This window comes from Anthonomus grandis, chromosome 16, assembly GCF_022605725.1.
Source record: "Anthonomus grandis grandis chromosome 16, icAntGran1.3, whole genome shotgun sequence".
NCBI lineage: Eukaryota > Metazoa > Arthropoda > Insecta > Coleoptera > Curculionidae > Anthonomus > Anthonomus grandis.
In genome coordinates this window covers 15,287,372-15,308,529 of record NC_065561.1, presented here as the reverse complement: position 1 = coordinate 15,308,529, position 21,158 = coordinate 15,287,372, and the positions used below count along the sequence as shown (strand labels likewise).

The 21,158-nt window shown below is 31.8% G+C and overlaps 1 protein-coding gene across 1 annotated transcript in view; it reads left to right on the top strand.

The window, feature by feature from the left end:
* Window positions 1-21,158, top strand: part of LOC126745526 (midasin) — a 242,157-nt gene that overhangs the window by 17,584 nt on the left and 203,415 nt on the right. Inside the window, exons 10-17 of the mRNA XM_050453403.1 lie at window positions 2,921-3,176; window positions 3,235-3,536; window positions 7,220-7,346; window positions 7,401-7,713; window positions 7,771-7,917; window positions 7,975-8,320; window positions 13,113-13,578; window positions 17,792-18,177. Of these exons, the coding sequence (XP_050309360.1) occupies window positions 2,921-3,176; window positions 3,235-3,536; window positions 7,220-7,346; window positions 7,401-7,713; window positions 7,771-7,917; window positions 7,975-8,320; window positions 13,113-13,578; window positions 17,792-18,177 (2,343 nt within the window). The remainder of the gene's footprint in view (window positions 1-2,920; window positions 3,177-3,234; window positions 3,537-7,219; window positions 7,347-7,400; window positions 7,714-7,770; window positions 7,918-7,974; window positions 8,321-13,112; window positions 13,579-17,791; window positions 18,178-21,158) is intronic.

Sequence of the window (21,158 nt, the reverse complement as noted above, 5' to 3'; positions counted from 1 at the left end):
GTGAGGGGTCAAAGCTTATTTCAGAGTGAATTAAAAAAAAAAAAAACGATATTGGCCATTTAGAAAGGAACATTCTATTTTCAGTCCATGTATCAGCAGCTAAACCCTATCCAATAACTACTTCCTGGTTATTGAAGCCAGTTTTCCAGAGATTAAAAATCTGCTTAAAAAAACATTTAAATAAAAATAGAAAAAATAGCATAATGGCAAAAAATAAGAAAAATGTTTTATAATATAGTTTTTACTATGATTTAACAATATTCTTCTTTCATTTGTTCATTAGTAAATGGAGACCGTCTATCGCATAGGTTTTCTTATTAGAATTGTTTCGTCTGTTAATTATTCATTCAACAACTCATTGTTTGTTATTTTAAATGTACATTAAAAAAAAAATATTTTATTTGTTATATACAAATGCATGCATTGCGAGATGATGCTTCGAAGGTTTCAAAGATTTTTTTTCAAAGCTTTCGAAGATTCACCTTTCAGACTTACCCACATTTAAAACAAAAGTTGAAAGTTAAATCAGTGTGTTAATCTAGGGCTAGTCTAACGAAATAAGACAAAAACTGACTGCTAGAAGTTAATTTTTAAGAACTAAATTAGGAAAAAGTACTTCGATCTTCTGGTGTTATATTTAGTTTAGTGCCCAAAGCAGTTGTTATTTTTTAGCATATTTGCAATTATTACGCATTCCAGTATTATATAAAATAATACTCGAATATTGTTTCTTAGGAGTCCTAATCTTGTTTTTATTTTCTGTTTGTTTTAATAAAACAGATATCCATAAATGCCACATTTCGAAATATTTGGATCTTATACACCAAAGTATAAGAAGTCTTAAGAAATATTTTGATGAGTTACTGGTGTTATGATATAAAGGATCTGAATCATTTGACATGCTTTAGGAAACATTCTGTATAACCAATTTAATAATAACCGCAATAATGATATTGTAGTTTATATTAAAAATACTAAATGCTCTAAACTTTATACACGCTCTTGACAATCAGCTTAAAAAATTAACTAGACTTAAAAAACTTCAATGGAAGTTTTAATAGGTGACATATATATAAATTAGTTAAATAACTTCTGTATAGAAACTATTGAATATCTTATAACCCTTCGAAAATATGGTTATATTAAATATATTAATTCCTCTACACCTACTTCACTTGCAGGCCAGTATATAGATCACATATTTATTAGCTCTTAATCAATATTCTATTAAGTCCCTGTCAATAATTTAATAGAAATAGTAACAGAGTTATTCATCAAAAATTTCTTAGCAAATAAAAAATCAATCCATGGATTACTAATGGAATGCTATGCTTCGATTCGAATAAGAGATAAACTTAAAAAACACCTAACCAAAATAAGGGTAAACCAATACAACAAAAATGAGTACAAATTAACTCAAATTATAAAAATAACCAACAATAATTGTTAAATTAAATTTAAATAAAGAAAAAACTGGAAATTAATTAACACACTTGAATCAAAGTAACTCCAATAATAAATTTAATCTAATTGATAACCATACTGACATAGCTAACGTTTTTAATAAATATTTATGTATTCAACATTGTAATCCAACAAATGCTGATATTAGCATGTTCCTTACACCTGTCACGGAAACGCTTTTTATTCATATTATAAATATTATATTTGCAACTGGTTGTGTTCCTTTAAGACATCTATTGTAACAACAATCACAAAGGCGGTTCAAACTCAGAAGGAAGGAACTATAGGCTTATATCACAAATAAATAATTTAGCAAACATTTTTAAGAAAAGTTTAAAAACAAGACTCGAAGAAATTTTAAAATTCACATGCAATTATATCTCAAAATCAATATGGATTTCGTGCAGGCTTCTCTACCATTGACGTAGCACAATTCAATAAATAGAACTAAAAATATGAACGTTTGACCATCTTCTTGGAGCTAAGGCTTTTGGCTTTTTGGTGATTATTGCACTAGTATGAAAGAGTGAATCTCAACCAGAGTACCTTCTTCACAGTTCTTGCACCAATATCATTTATAATATACATTAATAATATATGCTCATTAAAATGCTTCGGAACTCTTATATCATACGCAGACGGCACCTCATTTTTTTATGAAGGCAATGGAATAAAGTCAGATATATCGCGGAGCGTAGCTTTACTATCATAAAAAACTGGCTTAATATTATTTGTAATTCTAGCTAATTTTAACTGTGTATCGCTAACATTTAATCAATCAATTACGTCTGTTTAAGTTTTCAGACATTAAGATCAGTTTACTTATCCATTATCGAATCAAAACTACATTTTAGTTGTCTGGAGCATTATTTTTTGTAACAATAATTCAGGAATTTTTTATTCGAATCATGTTTCATAAAGTTAAATTATACCCTAGTAACGGACTTTTTAAACGAGCTAAATTACTCACCTTAAGAAATTTACATATATTTGAAAGCATTGTTTTCATTAAAAAACATATTGAGAAACACGAAATTCTTTTTACAATTGTGTTCTAAGGTATGTCACAAACAGCAACAGAAAAATAAATCAATACTCAAAAGCCTATCATTCAAATGCTTTTGAGATTTAGGCTCCATTATATACAATCAAGTTCCAAATATTCTAATTAAATGCTATAATATTAAATGCTTAATTAGTATAATTACTGTATTATTAATGGTTCTGAGCTCAACACAACGAAGTTGCAAAAAAGTATAATGGTATATCATATAATTTGAATTTGAAAGGTTTGTGTAAGAAAAGTATATTAAAATGTATAATAAATACATCTCATTCAGCCGTGAAGATGACCTAAAATATACGGTCGAAACTTTTACAATTTATTTAAATAAATTTAGTAATTTGATTTTCTCGAAAATCTACTTTCTGGTATCATATTTTTGTTGTCCTTTAGATTAGAAGACGTGGTTCAGCGGCCTTCGCAGGCAAACAAGGCTTTATAACCCTCAGAGATTTGTTTAGATGGGGCGAACGTTACCGACTCGCCCAAAACCAACCGGCAAAACTCTACGACTGGAATCAACATATGGCAGATGAAGGCTACTTGGTTTTAGCCGGTAAGGTTCGCAAAGACGATGAGAAGAAAGAGATCGTGGAAGTTCTGCAAAAACATTGGAAAGTGGATGTTAAATTAGAAAACTTGTTTAGCTGTAAGTAACTTGTGTTACATTGCCTTTTCGAGTTTTTCCTTAATATATTCCTTTTTAGTGCATAATAACACTAGTATAGTGACAAAACATATCCTACAGAAGCTGGAAAATAACAGTTCAAAGTACCCGAATATAGTGTGGACGTTTAATATGCGCAAGTTGGCAGTACTGACTGCCAAAGCTTTGGAATTTAAAGAGCCGGTGCTTTTAGTCGGTGAGACCGGCGGTGGTAAGACTACTATTTGCCAGTTAATAGCAGACATGAACGGGCAAGAATTAAATATTGTCAATTGTCATATGCACACTGAAAGTAGCGACTTTATTGGTGGACTGAGGCCCGTAAGAGATCATTCTGAAAATGTGAGTACACGATTCTTTTAATAATTAAGTTTTTTTATGATTAGAATATGAAGTAGATGATAGATTATGAATATTAAAGGAGAGAGATTTAAGAAGAATAGAAATTGAAGAGGTTTTATAGTAGTCGAAGTTTAGCATTGGAATTGATATGTTCATGGAGTGAGACTGAGTATCAAGACTTAGCTATAGAGAATATTTTACTTTTACTTATAACAAGGAAAAAATTGAATAATGTTTGTAATTTTACCATAGTAGAGGAACAATACTCTACACTAAAAATTGACTGATTTATAAAGTCATTAAAAATATGTTGGTGGAAAGGAACTAAAAAACAAGTGTTACGTATAATCAATATATTATTCACCCAACTCAAGCTACGCCGATTTTCTTATTAATCTAAATGAAATGTTAGAAGAAATTACTAATCGAAATGATAAAATCTACATTTGTGTGGTTTTAAAATTGTCATCTTATTAAGACTATTAGGATTCATAAATTTTACCAAATAGTGATATACTAGAGGCACAAATGACCACATTTGTGCATTCACATTTTTTGACACATGTTCAAAATTGTTTGAGGTTCTTTAATAAGAGTTTCACTCAAAGATGTGGCCTTTCAGGATGAACATTTTAGAGTATTAACGATTTTTGTACCTTAAAAACTTAAGTAGAAGAGTAACTAAAACTAAAGTAACTAAAACTAAAGTAACTAAAAGTAGAAGCATTTATATAAATTGAAAAATTTGAACTTTTGAGGAAAAAACTAAAATTTTACAATGTCAGATACCTTTTTTACTATATCTCGACAACCACCGAAGATATATTAAAAAAACTTTTAGTTTAATCAAAAGCAATGTCTGATGATGTATTTGATATACAAAACATTGTGATATTCCAAGACTTTATACCTAAAAAATTCACTTAGCGAAAGTGATTTTCGTAACCTCTGTTTTTTTTTTCTTTCAAAATTTCACATTTTTTGATACATGTTCAAAATTGTTTGAGGTTCTTCAATAAAAGTTTCACTCAAAGATGTGACCTTTCAGGATGAACATTTTAAGGTATTAACGATTTTTGTACCTCAAAAACTTTTGAAAGTAGAAGCATTTATATAAATTGAAAAATTTGAACTTTTGAGGAAAAAACTAAAATTTTACAATGTTAGATACTTTTTTTAATATATCTCGACAACCACCGAAGATATATTAAAAAAACTTTTAGTCTAATCAAAAGCAATGTCTGATGATGTATTTGATATACAAAACATTGTGATATTCCAAGACTTTATACCTAAAAAATTCACTTAGCGAAAGTGATTTTCGTAACCTCTGTTTTTTTCTTGTAAAATTTCAAATTTTTTGACACATGTTCAAAATTGTTTGAAGTTCTTCAATAAGAGTTTTACTCAAAGAAGTGACTTTCGAGGGTGAACATTTTAAGGTATTAACGAAAACCTCAAAAACTTTTGAAAGTATAAGCATTTATATAAATTGGAAAATTTGAACTTTTAAGGAAATAACTAAAATTTTACAATATCACATACCTTTCTTACTATATCTCGACAACCACCGAAGATATATTAAAAAAACTTTTAGTCTAATCAAAAGCAATGTCTGATGATGTATTTAACATACAAAACGTTGCGATAATCCAAGATTTTATACCTAAAAAATTCACTTAGCTAAAGTGATTTTAGAAATATGTTTTTTTCTTGTAAAATTTCACATTTTTTGACACATGTTCAAAATTGTTTGAGGTTTTTCAATAAGAGTTGCACTCAAAGAAGTGACCTCCCAGGCTGGACATTTTAAGGTATTAACGATTTTTGTACCTCAAAAACTTTTGAAAGTGGAAGCATTTATATAAATTGGAAAATTTGAACTTTTGAGGAAAATTTTACAATATCACATACCTTTCTTACTATATCACGACAATCACCGAAGATATATTAAAAAAACTTTTAGTCTAATCAAAAGCAATGTCTGATGATGTATTTGACATACAAAACGTTGTGATATTCCAACACTTTATACCTAAAAAATTCACTTAGCGAAAGTAATTTTCTTAACCTCTGTTTTTTTCTTTCAAAAGTTCACATTTTTTGACATATTTTTAAAATTATTTGAGGCTGTTAAATAATAGTTTCACTGAAAGATGTGATCTGACAGGTTAACCATTTTAAGGTATTAACGATTTTTGTGCCTCAAAAACCTTTAAAATTAGAAGCATTTTTGTAAATTGACAAATTTCAACTTTTGAGGAGGAAAAACACTAAAATTTACAATTTCACGTACATTTCTTACTATATCTCCACCATCTCCAAAGATATTTAGAAAAATATTTTAGTCCCATCAAAAGCAATATCTGAAGATTTATTTGACATAAAACATTGTGATATCCTAAGGTTTTATACCTAAAAAATACACTTAGTGATTTTAGAAATCTCTGTTTTTTTCTTGCAAAATTCACATTTTTTGAGATATTATGGTTACAAATGCTCGGATTTTTTAATAGACAATCTAAGTATTTGAAAAATGCTAAATTATATCTTTCTATTCATTTGTGTATAGTTGCTTAAATTTTCCCTCAATTCTATGGAGTCCTGTTTATTCCACTTATAAAGAGTGCATATTTTTGCAAAAATTATTTTTTAAGCAAAATTTAAATATAATTACTAACAATATAGAAAATATCAAAATTAATTTCAAAATATTAAGTCTTGGAAACAGGAGGAAACTATCGGATATTATAATATATTTGCATAAAATATCCATTTATAGGGATTATATTGTTCAACGTTTCACCTGGGTAGCTTAGACAAAGGTATCTTTTCTGTATACTATTTAGACAAACCAACAGTTCACAACTTTCAACAATTTGCAGAATGCTAAGATTTGGTAATACAGTACCGAACACATAGATTTCTTTTTTCTTTATCAAAATGTCTTGCAGGGAATATTGCAGAGGTGTCTTTTACAAGTCACTAGTTCCCTTTTTGTAGTAACAACAGCTTTTGATAGACGTTCAAAGAATCAAATTATGGGTATGCCTAGACTGTTATATAAATTTAAGTTTATATGTTTAAAAATTGCATCCTCTATTGACATCCTTGCTTCAAGGCGAATGGATTGTCAGATATATAATTGTCAGATATATGGATACTGTAATACATTTCTCAAAAGAATATATTTATCCAAATTGTAAAATGTTTTCAATTATTCTAGCCAAATTAGAAATTTAAGACACCGGAATAGAATTATTTATGTCATTATTAGCTTCGGTTTTATTTGAATTACGATTCCTATCCTTGCTATAGAATATCAGGGAAAACTCTAGGGTTAAAGCAAAGAATTATGTGTGTAGAGACTAGAGATTATTAAAACACTCATATTTCTGTGGCGTTTTCTATTTTATCCTTAGATGCTTTTGGTTTCGGCATTTCTTGTTATAATTAATTTTGGTTGTTACAAAGATTATTTACTCATTGCTGTAGATTTTTACGGATATTCCTATTCTTTGACATAGTGGATATCAATATGTGAACGAAGCAATTCGTTTTAGCTACAGATTAAAAATTTAAAGAATAGTTTTTCCTTAAAATATTTTATCCAACCTTAAATACATTTCATTCTGAAAACAAACTAACTACTTCTTAACATTATACGTTTTATTTTAACATAGACAAAATTACTTTTTGAATGGGTGGATGGACCTTTACTCCTAGCCATGTCCAAAGGAAACGTATTCCTTGCCGATGAAATATCTTTGGCAGACGACAGCGTTTTAGAGCGACTTAACTCACTTTTAGGTAGCCTTAAAAACCATTACTAAACTTCACATCTTTAAAACCGCATTATTTTAGAACCCGAACGCACACTTCTCCTGGCAGAAAAAGCGATCGATCTGAACAATTTGAACAATTCAGAAACGATTACAGCCGATGAAAAGTTCGTTTTTATCGGTACCATGAACCCCGGTGGAGACTTTGGTAAGAAGGAATTATCTCCCGCTCTCAGGAATCGTTTTACGGAAATTTGGTGCGAGAGTTGTACCGATAGGGAGGATCTGATTTTGATTATTAATAAAAATATATGTGAGGAGGGCAGAGAGGCACAGTTGGGCGATAAAATGATGGATTTTATTGAGTGGTTCAAAAAAAGCGAAATTGGAAAAAGGTATGTGATTATTAGTATCATGTTTTATGAAATAGCGAATTTTTATATATTTTCTAGATATACTGTAAGCATTAGAGATATTCTAACGTGGGTAAACTTTATTAACGTTACTTCGAAAAAAATAAATATTTCCGAGGCCTACATACATGGCGCCTATTTGGTGTTCCTTGACAGTTTAGGCTCGGGTGTTACAAGCACTGAAAGGTAAATTAAATCTAATTTAAAAAGTCCATTAATTCACATAAGAAATAATTTTTCTAGTCATAGGACACTAAAAGCCTTAAAACAAGAATGCCAAACTTTCGTGACTTCTCAATCTAACTATCGAACAATTGAGTCCACTCTGGAGAAAATAATTTGTACAAATAATACCGTTGGAATAGTACCGTTCTTTATTGCCGAGGGTCAGGAAATACCTTTAGAAGACAATTTTTCTTTTGAAGCTCCGACCACTATTAAAAACACCCTTAACCTTTTAAGGGGGATGCAGCTGAACAAGGCGATTTTATTGGAAGGTAGCCCTGGAGTCGGAAAAACTAGTCTAGTAACTGCTTTGGCTAAATTAGCCAGGCATAAGATCTTTAGAGTTAATTTATCTGACCAGACGGTAAGTGATTTTATACTAATTTAAACCAAATGCTATACAGTGTGTTAGGGGTTCGATTTTCGATACTTTATCTATGTGTCGTACGTCCAATTTTATCGACAAGAAACTATATAAATGGGAGTCGCACTCTTCACCTTTCTGAATGGGAGCCATATCATAATTTTATTTCTCGAATTTGAGTTTATTGAAACTCATTTTTCTTTACTTTTTTACCCTCCACGTGCATAACAGTGGCCTTAGTTTAAAGGTGATTAAATTTACTAGCCTTTAAAACGTTTGCTCCAAATTCTTTAAATATAGTGGGGGTCAGGTTCTAGTTGTCTTAAATAAACATTACCTATTTCAATTTATTGAATGGTTTTTCTAACGTAGTTAAACGTTCTATTTTTTTAATTAATCCGATATCAGACATGGTGCTGAAATAATTCAAATAGTTTTTATTTATGGGTCTGAAATCGTTGCACCTTTAGCACTGCTTATCCAATCAGTCACATTTACGACTGATTTTAAAATTTGAAGAAACAGGATCGGTGGCAAACATAAAAAGGATTCAAGGTAGAAAACTTGATGAAGAGGTACAAGTAGAAGTTTTTAGAACATTTTACTATGAATTCTACAATGTATTCACGCCAAGGCTTAGCAATAACAGGAATTTCTCATGAATCTGTTCGTAAGGTACTTAAATTAAATAATTTTCATCTGTATAAAATGCAAATATATCAGGAATTGTATGAAGACAAGGATTCTCTTAATAAATGTAACTGTGGGTACTGGTGTCATGAAAACCGGCATGTTTTCAGGAAGGACACACACACACAGAACCAAGAAAAAATAAATGTTTGAGCAGGAATATTGGGTGATACTATGATTGGGCCTTTACTTATTAACAACATATGAAACATACTTAAAATGTTCGACACCATTCATCCTCTTACGTTATAGTTGAACAAATAGAAATTCAGTATAGATACTGAAGGAAATAGGAATCTAAACGGAGATCTAATACATTTTCAACAGGATGGAGTGCCACATCACTATGTTAGTTTAGTGAGACAATATTTAAAAGATATACTTCTAAATCAGTGGGTTGGAAAAAGAGGTCAATGGAATGGCCGTCAAGATCACCAGATTTAACACCCCTCGATTTTTTTTCTGGGGTCACTTGAAAACTGCTTACAACACAACCAGATTCTTTTAATGATCTTCGGCAACGAATTATAACAGGATGTTCATCTGTTCCAAGAACATTTAATTTAATTTTTAGGAGATTTAATTTGTGTTTAGCCAAAAGTGGAATGTATTTTGAGCATTTTATTTAATAAAATAGTATTTTACAAAAATTAACTTTTTAACTTTAAAAAATTTCCTTAATTTGATTTTTTTAAATCATATATTAAATTTAAAAAAAAGCAGATGAACACTGAAGTATATTTATTTCCAAGAGAGACACGACATAAACAGTGGCTACCGCGTGATCAGCACATGCGCAGTTTCTTATTGGTCGATTGGTCGTAAAAATGAAGAACGCCGTGAGAGGCCGGTCGGCGTATCGTTGTACAGGGTTGCAATCAGTTTTACGCCGAATGTCGTGTTCATTTTTAATTTCATAGTTGCATTTTCTTTGTTTTTGTATATATACGTATACGTGATGTTAGTTTAGTTTAGTTTAGTTCGAAAAAGACAGACCGGAGTCATTCGAACAATGGTTTTCTAAAACTTTGCTTGACGACAACAGCGTCATAGTTTTAGATAATGCCCCATATCACTCACGGAAGCTTAAAAAAGTCCCAACAAGTAATTCAAGAAAAGCCGACATTCAAAACTGGCTCCGTTTGATGAAACAATGCTAAAATATCAGCTTTTAGATATTGTAAAACAACGTAAGTCGCAATACAATAAGTACATAGTTGATGAAATAGCTAAGACTCGAAATAAAACTGTACTACGATTCCCTCCTTACCACTGCGAGCTCAACCCAATTGAGCTCATATGGGCCGATGCGAAGAATTTTGTTGCCAAACCTAATACGACCTATAAGTTATCTGATGTGAAAGACCTTTTTAATCCCGTCCTAATGAAACATTACACCCGGGAAGTGGCAAAAATGTATCGAACATGTAATGTAAAAGGTGGAAAGCAATATGTGGAGGATAGATAATAATATGGAAATGCAACAACTTATTATTCACGTAGATGAAAATAATGATGAGAGTGATAGTTTTTCCAGCTCATCAGAATAATAGTTGTTATGTTTATTTTCATTTTTGTTTAAACGTATATTATAGATACCTATTAATATTATCATGTAAATTCAAATGTTAGGAATAAAACGCATTATCCCATTTGGAATTCCAAAGTTATACCCCTACCACCCCTTAAAATTAAAAAAAGGTTAAAATGTAAAAAAAAATGTTAATGTGTTTGTCACATCCCTATTATTTTATCAAAATTTTACGACAATATTTTAAACTATTCTCGAATCATTACTTTCCAGCACTGTAAAAAATTCACTTGCATATTATATTATAAAGTGCGGCACTGTTCAATAGTTTCGCCGTGTCTGATCACGCGCAGGTGGCGTGTCACGGGCATGCGTTTGTTTTCGTCATATCTACCTTAGAAATAAATATACTTTACTTATATAGACCTTTAATTTGAGGTACCACAAAAGGAAGATTTAGGGGTTTTGAGCACAAGGGTTGCTCACCCCATAACTTAAATATGAAAATTCAAAATATCTGGCAATACCTATAAAACGTTTGTACCAAATTTAATTTTTCTTACTTTGGGTATTTAAGAGATAATCTCATTTCAAGTTAAAAGTCATGTATAAATAAAAACCTGTGTAAAAGTCTAAATGATATTCTTCTGTACAGCTAACATTAACTTGAATAGAATTTCGTATTCACTTACATTGCGGTCCAAATCACTTTTTTTTTTCAATTGGCTAAGTCAAACTACTATCAAAACTTGACCTTAGTACGGTGTCTGCGTTCTTGCAATAACCTTCAAACTATGAATACAACAATAAATTTTTTGAATCCAAATTCTTGACCTTCAAAAGAGATGTCACAAGTTTTTTTCACATTACAACAGTCAGATCACATTACAACTGAATGTTGTAATTATCAGATCACATTACAACATTCAGTTGTAATGTGATCTGTGTAGGTCTAGGCCTGATGATGCTCCGATAGGAGCGAAACACGTGTGGCTTTTAAGCTTTTTTAAGAATTTATATAGATTGGATGAGACCGTGACTTTGTGTCCTTACCTTTGTTTTTGTTTTCGTTTGGTCTCTTAGAGAAAAATGGATGATACGTTTCTACCAATAATTTATTTTGCAGAAGATAATGCGTGCATCACCTTTTTTTTTTAAAACAGTTGTAGAGCCATTAAAAAGGTCAATGTTATTCTCACTATTTAGTGTTATTATTATTCAATGTTAAACCATGAACAGGCTGGGTATAAAGGAGCATTTCTGCTTAAGTTGGTACGGGTATTCTCAAGTTAAAATTGAATTCAATAAAATTGATAAATTTAATTCACCCAAAAGGTCTGGAGCATCAATTTTATTGCAGCAGAGTTTAAATAGAAAAAGTTGGCTGCTTAGTATGACACAATGTTTAAGGGATAAAAAGTTGAATCTCTGAAGAAGCAAGCTATGATCACAGCCCCTTGGGGGGTAAAAACCATCAGCCTTGAAGCTTAAATACTTTTAAAATTTACGTTGTACGTACTCGAGCCTGTCAATATGTACCTCATAGTTAGGGAACCATACCATTGCAGCATAAAGCAATTTAGATTTTATCAACCTATTATACATATAAAGCAATAAGGCTTTCCAAATTCAGAAAATCTTTTGTGGACCTAATGATAAAACCAAGAGTTTTTAATGATGCTTTTACAACTTCATCTATGTGTTTACTGAATGTGAGTCTGTAGTCAATTTCCACCCCCAAGTCCCTGCTAGAGCTAACTCGTTCAAGAGCAAAATTACTCAGGTTGTAGTTAAAATTAAATTCATTGTGAAGGTTGGACATTGACATAATTGTGCACTTTTTAATGTTAAGAGGCAGTTTATTTATTGAGCACCAGGGGATGATAAGGTGTCTAGTGCAAAATAATTTTAGGTCATCTGCAAATAAAAGACAATCAGATGTTAAACTGGATGTGATGTCGTTAACAAAAATTGCAAAAAATTAAGGGGGCAAGGTTACTCCATTGAGGAGCACCACTCAGAGCTGGATATGAATTTGACTTATATTCACCAAATTCAACATATTGCGATCGATCATTCAAATAGGAGATAAAGAATTTGAGAAGATCATGATGAAATCCCTTCAAAGACAACCCCATCAAAATCCCATCAAAAAACATCTACTTGTCTCCTCTTTCCAATAGCCTTGTACGCCTTTTGTAAAAAGCATGTAAGATTAGTTACTGTAGACCTTCTAGAAAAGAAACCATGCTGCCTAATAGATATTTGATTCTTTAATTAGTGAAATAGTTCATTATATATACACAGTTCAAAGACCTTTGAAAAGTTGTTTAAGATGGCCACTGGTCTATAGTTTTTTATATTGTTTGTAGGACCACCCTTGTGTAAAGGAGAGATTCGTGCAATCTTCCAAATAATATCTTGTTTTATTATTAAAATGTTAAGGACTGTTTCATTTTTGTTATATTTTTTTCCCTGACGACGATTTCATAAAGATCGAAAAGTCGACTTGACATAAACCCAACCAACCAACAAACATTTAAGTTCACAGGAAAACCATTAACTTTTTAGGATATATCCGACCTATTTGGCGCAGATCTCCCAGTGGAAGGAGGTACAGGAGGTCAATTTTCTTGGCGGGACGGTCCACTGTTGCAAGCTTTAAAGGAGGGCTGTTGGATTCTCTTGGACGAATTAAATCTCGCCTCTCAGTCGGTACTGGAAGGACTGAACGCGTGTCTGGACCACAGGGGCGAGATTTTCATTCCAGAATTGGGAAGAACGTTCCACGTACAACTTGGCACGAGATTTTTCGCGTGTCAAAACCCGATGAAACAAGGTGGATCCCGCAGAGGTCTTCCGAAGTCATTTCTAAATCGGTTTATTCAAGTCTATGTGAGTCCGTTTAGTCCGGAGGATATGGAAGTGATTTTGAGCCGTCAATTTCCCACGTTGCCTGACGAAATGATCCGGAAAATGATCACGTTTAATTATCGATTGAGTGATGGGTTGGAAGGTCATGTGTTTGGCAACAAGGGTAAGTGTTAATCGCTTTGGAATTAAAAGAATTCCTTAAAAATCCTTAAAAAAAGTGTTTTTCTTAAATTACTGTATTTTATACATATTTTTTTATGATTGTATCTCACTGTATGAGTAAACTGAGTTAATTGTGAATCTTTGTTGCATAAATCGTGTTGTTTAAGAAAAAACATAGAAAATAAGTCCAGTCATAAATCCGGCAGAAACGGTAATTTTTTTTGTGCTATTTCAATATTTTGAATTGATCTGTTCAAAAAATAAAGAAGGGGGGGCATTTAAGAAAAGCACTGTATAACATTCAATAAGGAATCATTACTACATAACCTAGTTGGCTCACAAATAATCTGCTCCAAAGCTGTTCTGAAGCCAAACATTTGCAAAATGCCCTCAATAAATCTGGCCTCAGTACCAGCTCTAAATAAATAAACATTCAGCCATAGAAGGGATTTATAAAAAGTAATGTTAAATGTCTTCATATACGCCAGTTTTATGTCTTTAGATAAAAGAGTAGGACGCAATAAACTATCGTCCGTATTAATCTGAAATAGCTATAAAAGATTTTTGGATATTTTTTGAATTGGAAATCTCCTGGTGAGAAGCCGAAGCAAGATTTCCTAATAGGATTTCTGGATAGTCACTTTAATTGCCTGTAAGAATCATTATAGTACTTATAATCTTCTTGCAGACGTTTGAAGGTAATCTGAGAGTTTTGCCCAGGAATTTAAGGCATTTTGACTGCCTGTAAGAATTTTCTAAGTACCCTAAAGCCTCTTCTAGGAACTTCAAGGTACCTATTCCAGGAACTTGAAGCACTTTAACTCCCTGTAATAGTTCTTTATGTACTCATAAACTTGATCTAGGCACTTGAGGGTAATCTGAGAGTCTACTCTAGGAATTTGAACCACTTTGACTGCCTAGAAGAATAATATTAAGTATTTATGTATTAGAAGACCCTTGACAGTAGCAGATCCTTAGGAATAGGCCTTAGAATTGAAGAAGATACGAAGAGATTATAGATCCTGGACTCCCGGAGGAACTTAGTGTAGCAGCAAGACGTCTGATTTTATATTTGACAATGTTCTGTCAATCACCTCCTCACCTCCAGCTAATCTCACTATCCCTATGTATATCTAGATTGACGTTTTTGTTTATAGACTTGATTAAGGGTGGTTCCCAGACAGATAACAGCTTAAATTGCATCTAGTGAGCATGAAAATGAGATTCTTTTTTTTAATTATTATGTTTATCAGTGTTTACTGTCGATGTGTTTCCTTTCTTAAAATTTTTTGTTACGTTTTATATACATACTTATTTCTTTTAGAATAATTGACTAACCTTAATTAGGTTTGAATTTGCTTCGCCCTGGTACGAAATATCCCAATAGAAAATCATATGCAATGCCTTAATAGTCCAGGCAGTAGGGCTTTTTACCTTACAAAAGGTGGGGTAGAAGTTATTTTAGAATATGTTAGTTACGGGTAGACTGTGACCAAAAATACAAAATTTCGACCTTGGGGGAAGACCGCGCGCGTCGCCATATTGGATTACACTTACAAAAAAAAGGTTTTTTGGCATTATGTCCGTAATGGTTAATGTTACGACAAAGTATGACATAATCAAAATTAAAGAAAACAAAATTTCCCACATTTTATGTATTTACACTTTTTTTATAACTCTAATATACAAAGTTTTACACGGACACAAACATGAAGTTCTTTAAAAAAATAATTCAAACAACCATTTTTTAGTTTTAAAAAATATGTTTTTAGCTATTTCAGTAATTTTGTTACCCTTGTTAAAAGAGGTGATATTTTTTCTCTATCGTTGATAGTAAAATGTCATATTTAATTACATATCTCTCACGAAATTGAAACAAAACTCAGTTTGCAATGCAAACTGAAAGCTTATTTCCACACCACCATGAAGTAAAGCTAATCGGCGCGTTTTTTCTACCGTGGTGTCCCCTGTAGGCCTACTCCACATATTTCACTTTTCATTTACGTTTCAGTTTCTCTTTTAGATGGTCACGGTTAATTTATGTCTTCATCCTGAATTTCGTCATCTAAGTCATTACCAGTTCTTTGGATAATTGGGTTCTCAATTGATAATAGTTTCTCATCCTCGTCCTCGCTGTCAATGAGAACCTCTGTGGCGTTGTCGCATGTCTGACCATTACAGAATCTACACATAATAGAGCAGTTCAGTCCAGGTTTTTTGCAGCTACATGCTCCTCCGCACCCTTTTTTACAATGACATGAAATAATTTTTAATAATATTTCTGGAGCTGATTCCTCTGTCATAGTTACGGAAGAAAAACCATTTTCACCAGGTTTCCATCCCCAGTCGTCTGCCTTTTTTTGGATTCCATACCATTGTTGAACTTGATGGTATGTTCTAAATGAATGATACCGTGCGGCGTTTTAAGTTGGTGGGAGAGAGGCAAAATTAAATCTATTTTTTGTGGATGATCTTACAAAAAATTTGTATCGAAGTTCTTCTAGGGTCTCTTTTTCCATGTCACCGCCATACAAAGCGACAAGAAACTGTGCTCCTCTTTCCTCAATACATGCCGGTGTGGCGTCATGTTGTTTAAAGACGTCAATGATGCCAGTGAGTTTGGGGTATTTTTGAATAATTGATTAAAATTTCAGTTTTCCTTGGTTAAAAAGGGACGATGTTGTGTCACAGCCACTAAACGCATGAAGGAAGGGAATGTTCTCAGCTGCCTTTTTTTGTTGTACGCCCTTTGCAGAGTACACTCTTTCAGGATTTTTACCTCTCTCAGGTTTGCAAAAGTAAATGTTGTCTAGATGTGGCGACATCAACGCTGTTAGTAGAACTAAAAGATCCACGTCTTCTCCGATGATGAAAACTGCATCAAATGTTGATCCTAAGTAAATCGCTGTATTCACAATTATAACATCAGCATCTTCTTCAGCCTGCTTAACTGTAATAGCAGTTTCTTTAAATTTCGACTTATATCGAGATTTTTATATAATTTGTTTAAGGGCATAGGGCCTCGTACCAAAAACAGTATTGTAAAAATTGTGTTACCTTGTGTTGACTTAGTTTTAAATATATGTAGTAGTGCAAGGCGCAAATGACATAATATATTTGCCTATTTGCCCTTATGGTATATAATTATTTTAACTTTGTACTTTGTAAAATTAAAAAACCCCGTTTATAAATACGAAAAATCTCGAGTTCTGAGTATTTTTTTAAGAATACCATCTTTGTGTCCGTCTAACTCTTTATATATTAAACGTACAAAAAAACTGTTAATACATAAAATATAAGAAATTTTATTGTCGTTAACTTTGCTTAGAACATGTTTTGTTGTAAGGTGAACAATTACGGAGATAATGTTAAAAAACTATTTCTTTTTACCTATAATCCAAGATGGCGGCGCGCGCGGTCCCTCCCCTCCCCCAAGGTCGAAAATTTGGATTTTTGAAGAGGGTCTACTCATAAATGATATATTTCTAAATAATTCCTACCCCACCTTTTGCACGCCAAAGACCTTTTTTTGTACCCACTTACTGGTCTATAAGTTAAAGAGAGAACGATAAAGTTTGTCTGGTTCAGCGATCCATTTACGCAATATTCAATAAGCGTTTTCTCTTTTGAGGTTTGCAAGATCGGAGCCGATTATAAAACTTATAATAGGCATATAAGTCCAAGTCCATAAGTCCTGGCTTTCGATAATTTCTAACTATGCCGGAGGGAAGCGTTTAAAATCGCTTAATCCAATGAATATTCTCAAGAAATAGATACAACCTTGGCAACTTTCTTTCTTGGGTGCAAAATACTCCAACAGAAAATCATAGGGCAAGCCTTATATTAACGAGGGAACGACAAAGTTTTCCACTGATTCCCTAATCATTTACCCAAACCTTAATTCTAATTAGAATAACTTTAATTAGGGTTCAGTCTATTTATAGGTAACTTAATTTTTTTTTAAACTTTTACAATTGCGTTCATTAATGTATTCGATACATCTAAATTATGTATATTGGAAACGAAGGATTTTAAAAGTAAAAACTAAAACAGTTGCTTTAAACAAATGTTTGTTTGCATCCTGACGATGACATTATAAATGGCCAAAACGTCGATGTAAACACTAAATCACATAAGTTTGTTTCAACTTACCAATCTACCTGAAAAATATGTTTTGAAACTTTTTGAAAATTATTGTTGTAATTTTCTTTAAGGTGCCCCTTGGGAATGTAACCTGAGAGATTTGACCCGCTGGTGTGAAGCCACATTGTACCTGTTTAAAAACTCTCCAAACTCCCAACTAAGCCCTGAAAATACCGTACAATTAATTTACATAGACAGAATGAGAACTATCACGGATAAAACCAAAATCAAGGATATATTTGAAGAAACATTTGGATGCCAGCTTAAAGGCACAAATCCAGTCGGTTATATAAATAAAAATCAGGTTTATTTTGGGGATGCGTGTGTGCAAAGGGCACAGGACGAGCCTAATGAACATGTATTAAAAGAGGATGAAAACTATTTGATTTTGAGAAGGCAAATGGGTGCGATGAGGAGCTTAGCTTACTGCGTGAACCAGAATTGGATGGCGATACTGGTAAGTTTTCTTAATGTATTTTAAAAGTTTATCTACGACACTAAAATATCAAGATTTGGTTTATCTTACGTACTTTTTCATCTTCAGAACGCGACCTCATAACACTTTCGTCAAACTTACCGAACTTAAAAGTTTCGAATGCCCCCCGTTGAAAGTTTCGCCAGGCACGTTTTCTGTCATTTATTTTTGGGCGCGTCGGCAACTGCATTTAGTGTCGCTTCTATAAAATATATAAAATCCTCAAAAGTGATAAGAAAGTTTTCTTAAGTTTCCTTTTGTCCGAAAACTGGGTGGCATTTTTCGCAGTTTTGGGATATCTATCAGTGCCTCCGGCGTGAAAAATTGCGGATCATTAGGATCTTTGAAGTTTTTCAATCAGTAATGGGTAATGTTTATACGCGGTCACTTTTTTCATTTGGGTTAAAACTTTTTGTGTGTTTCGAACGTTCTGGCTCTTTTTATTTCTGGAAAAAATTGGCATGATATATATTTTAGAAAATCGACAAGGCTATTATTTTTCAAAAGATTGTAAATAAATTTCTTTGTAAAACCTTAGGGTTCGTCGGAACTTTGGAGTAGAAATGAAACACTATTAGCTTAGTGCGACGTTTCACCGATTTAAATCCAACTTCGTCAGGCACTGAAATTAAGTTATAGATTGACATAACAAAATAGGGAAGAGTCTTTTTTTTTAAAGAAACAAAATTTACAGTCGTTGTTCAAATATAGATATAAAAAGGAAAAATCAACAGTTATTCCGATACCAAAAGTAAATAAATCTAGTTTAGTTAATGACCTAAGACCGATAAATATTTTATGTGCGTTAGACAAAATACTGGATAAAGGGTTGTATACACAGCTTGTTAATATGATAACCGCATAATCAGTGACTTTCAATTTGGCTTTAGAGAAAAGTTTAACTGCGAAACTGGTGTTCAGGGTATGTTAGCTGATTGGAAAAAAATATAGACTGTAATTTAGCTATACTGGTCCCATTTTTCTAGATTTAAGAAGAGCATTTGAAACCATCAATAAAAAGAGATACAAATAACAAAATTAAAAAGTATATGTTAGAGGGGGTTGTTTTGAACTGGTTTAGTATGTATTTAAAAGGTAGAAAACAGGTAATAAAAATTAATGATGTTTTATCAGAACTGTTAATAAATAAATATGGCGTTCCACAGAATAGTGTATTAGGACCATTGCAATTTGTAATATATATTAATGATTTAATAGATTATGTTAAAGAATGCCCAACTTATCTTTTTGCAGACACTTACCAGCACAGTTAAATATAACAATAGGGGAACATTCGATAGAATGTGTAACAGAAATTAAATACTTATGGCTTATGTATAGATCGGGACTTAAATTTTAAAGGTCATGCAGTTGAGGTCATTAAGAAGATTTCATATAAGATTTATTATTTATCTAGATGTTCACCTTACTTAAGCTTATGGACAAAAAAAACTATTTACAACTTGTACTTATCCTGCCTCACTTTAATTCTTTTTCTAGTGTATTATTTTTATTAAAACAAAATGAGTTGTCTCTACTTCAAAAGTTGCAAAATAGGGCCATGCGTATAATACTAGGTCAACCAAGATTGACCCCAATAAAAGATATGTTACAGGCCTTAGAATGGTTACCAGTCGGAGAGCATCTTCTACTCAATACGCTGACATTTGTCCATAAGATTAAAATTGGTCATGCTCCACATTGTCGGTTGAGTAAAGTCACATTCTCTGCCGAAATACATTATCATAACACGCGATCGAGAAGTAATTTTTATATACCTAGAGTTTCTCAACAACGTGCTTAAAATTCATTATTTTTTAATGGTCTAAACAAATACAATATGTTGCCAATAGAAATCAAGACAATCGAAAGTATAAAGTTTTTTAAAAGGGCTTGTAAACATCATTTAATCATAAATTTAGTATAATAAATCACTTATTTCTAAAAAAAAATTTATGTTTTGTTTTGTATCTCGTTTTTTATTTATATAATATACATATGTTTGTGGTAATTATATAGTGTTTGTTAGTTATTCAATTCTTTTTAAAAAATGTAATATGGTAATTATTAAGTAACCTTGTATAACTTGTATTAGTTTTTGACTAAATAAACGATTATATATAAAAAACAACACAGTTACAAGAATTATAAACTTAATAATAAAAGCTTTTAGCAAATTAAATTTTAATAGACGATAAGATTCAAAAATTAAAAAAAAACAAATTAAGCAATTACCATAACAATCAGTGGTAATTCAACAATACATGGAAACCCAATACAAGAAATACCTTATTGATTCTCTTACTTAAATAGACATTTTTTTCACATAAATATAAAGCAATTATTTTCATGGTATTTAATTACTAGGTTTATTATTTAAGAATTACAGTTCGTGTCCATGCCCTCTCGTCTTCCTATTGCATCTATAAAACTAAACTGTGTGAGTGCTATTTGCTTTTCACAGATCTGGTCAATTCTTCTTGTGTATGATTTTTAGAAATAGTTTCAGTAGATAGCTCATCAGACTTGTTCTAAAATCTTCACACTTTTTAGGTCCTGATTTTTTTTTTGGCAAAGTGATGAATTGCGATGTCGGATACTCGTGCAGAATATTATTAGAACTGTATATTTTATTTTACCACCTTATTTTGTCTTTATCAAAAATTTTCAAGAACTCTATATTTATATTATCAGGTTCCGAAGATTTTCCTTTCTTCATGAATTTTATTGCTGCCTCATCAATGAGGATCTATAGACCTGTATCATCATCATGTAGTTTAGGAGGTTTAGGTCTTGTATCATAAAAGAGTTGTTCTATATATGTTTTCCATGTGTCTTCCAAGTCAATAACATTAGTTATAGGTTTTCCCTCGTTGTTGGTTAGGGTGGTCACATGTTTAAGTTTAAACGTCCCAGTTAACTCTTTAATCTTTCGGTGTACGTTAAAAGTATCATGCCTTGCT